This window comes from Lolium rigidum, chromosome 2 (assembly GCF_022539505.1).
Source record: "Lolium rigidum isolate FL_2022 chromosome 2, APGP_CSIRO_Lrig_0.1, whole genome shotgun sequence".
Lineage (NCBI taxonomy): Eukaryota > Viridiplantae > Streptophyta > Magnoliopsida > Poales > Poaceae > Lolium > Lolium rigidum.
The window spans coordinates 145,675,556-145,681,198 of NC_061509.1; the positions used below are offsets into that span (position 1 = coordinate 145,675,556).

Sequence of the window (5,643 nt, forward strand, 5' to 3'; positions counted from 1 at the left end):
TATGATACTAGTATCACATACTTACGCGCGAAGCACTTGGAAGAGAGACGGAGAAGAAACTCGGAAGTTATGCGTGCTAGTGCTGGAGTAGTGGGACGACGGGTGACCGGGCGGGAAGTTTGACCACGAGTAAGTAACTTAACTAGAAATAAGCGTAGTTAGAGAGAGACTAAACTTATCAAATAACTAAAATATTAGAAATTCTGAAGAAGAAGAAAAGAGGGAGTGGAAAATAATTCGAATTTTTTTTGGATATACAAAAAGGCACCGGTAGCGGGGTTCTACCGCGACAGCGTTTTGGGGAGTTTTCCTGCCGCGGTAGACCCTTTAGCACCGATTCGTATTACGAACCGGTGCTAAAGCTCCTCTCGCTCGCGCGCTCGGTAACCGTCACGTGGTGCCCTTTTAGCACCGGTTCGTAACTGAACCGGTGCAAAAGGGAGGGTCTTTAGCACCGGATACTTAACACCCGTGGCAACCGGTAAAAAACCCCTTACCAACCCATGCTAATGCCCCGTTTTCCACTAGTTGCGTTCAAAGACTTAATCGGTTTAGCTGACAATCACGTAGCAGCAATCTCTAGACTGTTCGAATTTGCCGCACTACAGGGTATATGTAGCGAAAGATGAAATTGCCGATGCGATGCTGCAACTACTACCGAGCAAGATCGATGGCGAACCAGCAGAAAACTACAGCTCTAACTGAATGTGTTTGCGGACGAAGTTTCAGTTGACTGCAATATGTCAGTCAGTGACTCAGTGTTTGATCAATCCGGTGCTGTTCTTCCAGTTCCAGGTAGGTAAGTGATCAGAAATTCAGGATCACCCCGCAAGCAGAGACAAACAATTAAGCAGACCTCGATCGATATTGCTGTGTGGCAAGCAGATGAGATGGATTGCTATGATGAGAAATCGCACTCGATCCGTACGTACCACACATCCATCCGACGGGCGATCCACTCGCTTTCCTGAATGCATGTATTGATATCGTGCGCAAGGTCGGTCTTCTCCAATCTCCACCCTGAACAACGCAAAGCTTGGCCCCACGTCAAAGTCCAATACAGTACCTCGAGAAAATTCCCCTATATATAGGCAAGTCCCCTGGTGTCTTCCAACATTCCAAGACAGGGAGATCGTCTGCCCCGGAAACCTTTCTCTCGTTACTTCCGTGCAAGGTTGCTTCCCTTCTCCCTCCTGTGACATCCTGTCAGCCCTTAGCATAAACCCAACAGAATAAGTGACGCAGAAGCGAGACCACAGAGGTCAACCTATATATATAGTAGGGCTTATAACAAGGCAGTGCCGGAGTCACATTTTCTTGGTCGGAGAGGTGCACACTTACGATAGGGACCAATCTGAGCTTAGTAGCTACGTGCTTGCGCCGATCAGCATGGACGCCACCGCGAGGGAAGCGCAGAGTGGTCTGGAGTGGCGGGTGACGGTGCCGGAGGGCGCGTCGGTGACGGTGGAGTACGAGGCCGGCCTGGCCGGGAGGGCGTGGGCGTGGCTGATGTCCTGCGTGGCCATGCTCGGAGCCAAGGTCTCCGGCTTCGCGAAGAAGGTCTGGAAGATCGGCGCCGACGATCCCCGGAGGGCGGTGCACGGCCTCAAAGTGGGCTTGGCTCTCACCCTGGTCTCCGTCTTCTACTACACCCGGCCGCTGTACGATGGCGTCGGCGGGGCTGCCATGTGGGCCATCATGACAGTCGTGGTGGTCTTCGAGTATACTGTTGGTAAGTCGGCCGCGCGCGCTTACCAGAACGAAGTGCAAGCTGATCGATTAGGGTTTGCTTTGGTAATTTGCTCATTGCTTTTTGTGTATATATGAACGTGTAGGCGGAAGCGTGTACAAGGGGTTCAACAGAGCCGTCGCCACGGCGAGCGCTGGATTGCTCGGGCTCGGCGTGAGCTGGGTGGCGAGCAAGTCCGGCGACAAGCTCGAGCCGATCATCACCACTGGCTCCCTCTTCCTGCTTGGTATGCATCTGCTTCTTAATTTGACGATCGTCGTAACTGATCGACCGACTATTCACGCCTTGCGCAACAAGTGCTAACATGTAGCAAAATACTGTATGTTGCAGCTGCGGCGGCCACGTTCTCGCGGTTCATCCCGACGGTGAAGGCGCGGTTCGACTACGGCGTGACCATCTTCATCCTCACCTACAGCCTGGTGGCCGTGTCCGGGTACCGCGTGGACGAACTGCTGGCGCTGGCGCAGCAGCGCCTCGTCACCGTGGCCATCGGCATCTTCATCTGCCTCGCCGTCACCGTCCTCGTCTGGCCCGTGTGGGCCGGCCAGGAGCTGCACCTCCTCACCGTGCGCAACATGGAGAAGCTCGCCGACTCCATCGAGGCCTGCGTCGACGACTACTTCGCCGCCGACGCCGAGGAGGAGGAGAAGCGCGACCCCAAGGCCAGCAAGTCGGAGGGGTACAAGTGCGTGCTCAACTCCAAGGCGTCCGAGGACTCGCAGCGGAACCTGGCGCGGTGGGAGCCCGCGCACGGCAAGTTCGGCTTCCGCCACCCCTACGGCCAGTACCCCAAGCTCGGCACCGCCATGCGCCACTGCGCCTACTGCGTCGAGACCCTGCACAGCTGCGTCGGCGCCGAGGTCCAGGCCCCCGAGCACGTCAAGCAGCTGCTCAGCGACGTGTGCACGAGGCTCGGCGCGGAGTGCGCGCGGGTGCTGAAGGAGGCGTCGCGGTCCATCGCCGCCATGACGGTGTCCCGGGAGCTGGACTTGGCAGTTGCCGAGATGGGCACGGTGGTGCACGAGCTACAGGGCGACCTGCGGGACCTCCCGTTTAGCCTGGCCAAAGAACCAGGAGAGGCGTCGCTGATCGACGCCATGCCGCTCTTCACCATGGCGTCACTGCTGACGGAGATATCGGCGAGGATCGAGGCCGTCGTTGAGGCCGTCGATACGATGGCCAGCGTCGCAGGGTTCAAGCAGCCCGAAGATGATGACGAAAAAAAGGGAGATGCTGAGTTGAAACTGAAAGTGCACCCAGTGAACGAGTCGGATTCCGACGAGCCATCTGAAAACAACAGGAGCAAAGCAACCGTCTGAGCAAGCGTAAACATCTATGAAACCAAGTGCTCCATACCAGACTACGTACAGGATCAATGATCAGACTTAACCTGACAAAACCATCGAAACCCTTATATGTTCTGTCGGTAGTAGTTATACGTACATTCTTGTTTATAACGTTGGTTATTATTTTCCGCGGAGAGCTTCACATCCGCGGCAATCAGGTCGAATAAAACCGGCTTATGATGATCATCCTGAGAGTCGATGCCTTCATTCATGTTGTACATGTGTGCATACGTAGGAGGTTGACCGAAATGGTCCCGCCGAGCCGTGGCTGACACGAGTGAATAGACACACTAAAATGTATTGAGATACATTCGATTCAATAACAAGTATCATGGATCGGAGAGGGTGCTATACCTGACAAGACCATACAAGCAAAACAGAATTGACACTACTCAAGTACTGCTAGTACGTACCACTTGTACTGAACCTAAAAGAAGCACCGGCGGGCACAAAGTGATCAGGTCACGAACTTTACAGGACAGACTATAATAAGCCATCCTATGGACAGCCACGGCGCCACTCTCCCGGCCGGCGGTCACTCTCGGCCGTGCTTTTCCCCTGGTCGACTCGATCCCATGTTGTTTTTATCTCCTGCGTACTGGTGCAGCCTGTTGCATTACAGCGGCGCCGCGCACTGAAGAATCGTGCGCATTGCATCACGCCCTTTGATCGATCGATGGGATCGCCTCCGGGGATTTTATAGTCGGATAGCCGGCCGTGTGGAACGGACGGGAGAAAGGCGTCGTCCTTGTCTGCCTCATCCATGGCCATAGCGGCTGTGTGCTGCGAGCCTGCAACCCAACGACAGTTTGAGATTGACCCTTGGAGCGCGGAAAGCAGCCTCGTACCTGACGAGGTTCGGGGGATGCTGTCCTAGAAGTGGCCAGAGCACAAAACCCCTGCACTGAGATATAGATGGATGGTAGACACGGCTAGGTAGATAAGAATCCGTGCATATCTTTCCCGATCAGTGACGCCGGGATAATGTTTTGGTGACGGTAATGCGTGTGGAAACAAAGTGGAGAAATGTCTGAAGAATATCTGAGGAGATATTGCGATCTTCACCATTTCTGTAGCCCCCAAGCATGTGCTCTGACCAACATGCTAAAGGTATGCAGTTGCAAGTAGCATCCAGGGCTCCTTATACATCAAGTTGGTAGTTTGGCCATTTTCGTCTTGAGATAGTCTGTAAGTTGGCCCTCAACTTGCTCTCTCATATTCCTATGCGGAAAGCCTTCACTTAAGCACCCATGTTCATATGTCCATTATCACTAAATGGATGACAGGTTCAAGCATACAATTTCTCGGTGTTGCTCATCTTGAACTCAACTGGACAATCATCTCCACTTTATGCCATCCCCTCATAAGCAATAGATCACTTGAACCCACGTGTTAGACACGTTCACCGTTTATGCTTGTATGGTGGTCATCTAGAATTCAATCCTCGGACTTCATCTTGATAAAAGAAATCCTCTAATTTATGCTTTATCTTGATCTGTTGAAAGACACGATGAATTTGTATCTTTATTTACTTGCATCTAGACTTGATCAACCATGGTTCTACTTACAAGTTCACCATAACCTTATACTAGAGCCATATCTCAAGTTCATTATGTTAAGATCTTTATCTTCAGTGGCTCAAATCTTAAGCCAAGTCATGAACACCATTAAGTTCCACCAGTGGACTACATCTTGGTCTTCACATGAAATTTGTATTGATACTACTCTATTCACTCGTTGAACTCAATTTTGCTGCCTTAAATTAGCTTCACCTCCTTTTCAACATATTCATCTATTTAACTCAACGATCTTGATGCATGTCTTCACTTTGATACCACTCAACGTTGAATCCATAAATATGCTTTGAGTATATCCTACTTGGAACATTTATTCATATATAAGTTGATGTATAGGAATTATTATTCATCACTAAATATCAATGTTTTTCTTTACTTTGATGCCATCTATCCTCAAACCCACCTAATTATTTTTATGTGTTTCCTATGGAGAATTAATTCATATACAACCCAATGAAATAAGTAGTTCACAAAAGTTTTCAGTAATTCTCAAAACAACACTTGGGGGTATATGCACTTCAAAATTTATGTTGGGCCACGCAGAGAAAACAAAAACATTTCCTATGCAGTACTCCCAAGAACTAGCCGAGGTAGAAGGCCATGAGAATTACTCCAAAGAACTTGGTGAAGCGAATCGTGCCAGTGCAGTCTGATCCAGTCCTATCCCTCAAATAGCTCTCCAGATCCACGAACTCATTCACCTTGGAGCATCGCACGTGCAATGCCTCTTCCGGTATCCACACTTACGAGGAGGGGCACCAACGGTGGAATGCTATATCCAGTACAGAGGGTTTCCAAATCATGGAATTGTCTAACCGTGCATGTTTGGCAGTCTTCGCCCCACTTTATATAGGGAGTGAGTGTGGGCTTCACAATAATTGCAGTCCACTCACTTGGGCCCTATTTTGGCCACCGTGACTGACTTAGTCATGGTATGGTTCGAGTCCAACTCGACCGACTTCATTTCAAC

The 5,643-nt window shown here is 50.7% G+C and overlaps 1 protein-coding gene across 1 annotated transcript; it reads left to right on the plus strand.

Annotated features, from left to right (window-relative positions):
- Positions 1-1,389: 1,389 nt before the first annotated feature.
- LOC124690190 (aluminum-activated malate transporter 10-like) lies at positions 1,390-3,069 on the plus strand. Its single transcript, XM_047223609.1, has 3 exons — positions 1,390-1,732; positions 1,836-1,976; positions 2,081-3,069. The coding sequence occupies exons 1-3, from the start codon at positions 1,390-1,392 to the stop codon at positions 3,067-3,069; spliced, it is 1,473 nt and encodes a 490-aa protein (XP_047079565.1).
- The last annotated feature ends 2,574 nt before the right edge of the window (positions 3,070-5,643 follow it).

Coding starts and splice junctions, on each gene's coding strand:
- LOC124690190 (XM_047223609.1), top strand. CDS start 1,390: ATGGACGCCACCGCGAGGGAAGCGCAGAGTGGTCTGGAGTGGCGGGTG. Junction 1,733..1,835: donor GGTCTTCGAGTATACTGTTG/GTAAGTCGGCCG, acceptor ATGAACGTGTAG/GCGGAAGCGTGTACAAGGGG. Junction 1,977..2,080: donor TGGCTCCCTCTTCCTGCTTG/GTATGCATCTGC, acceptor TGTATGTTGCAG/CTGCGGCGGCCACGTTCTCG.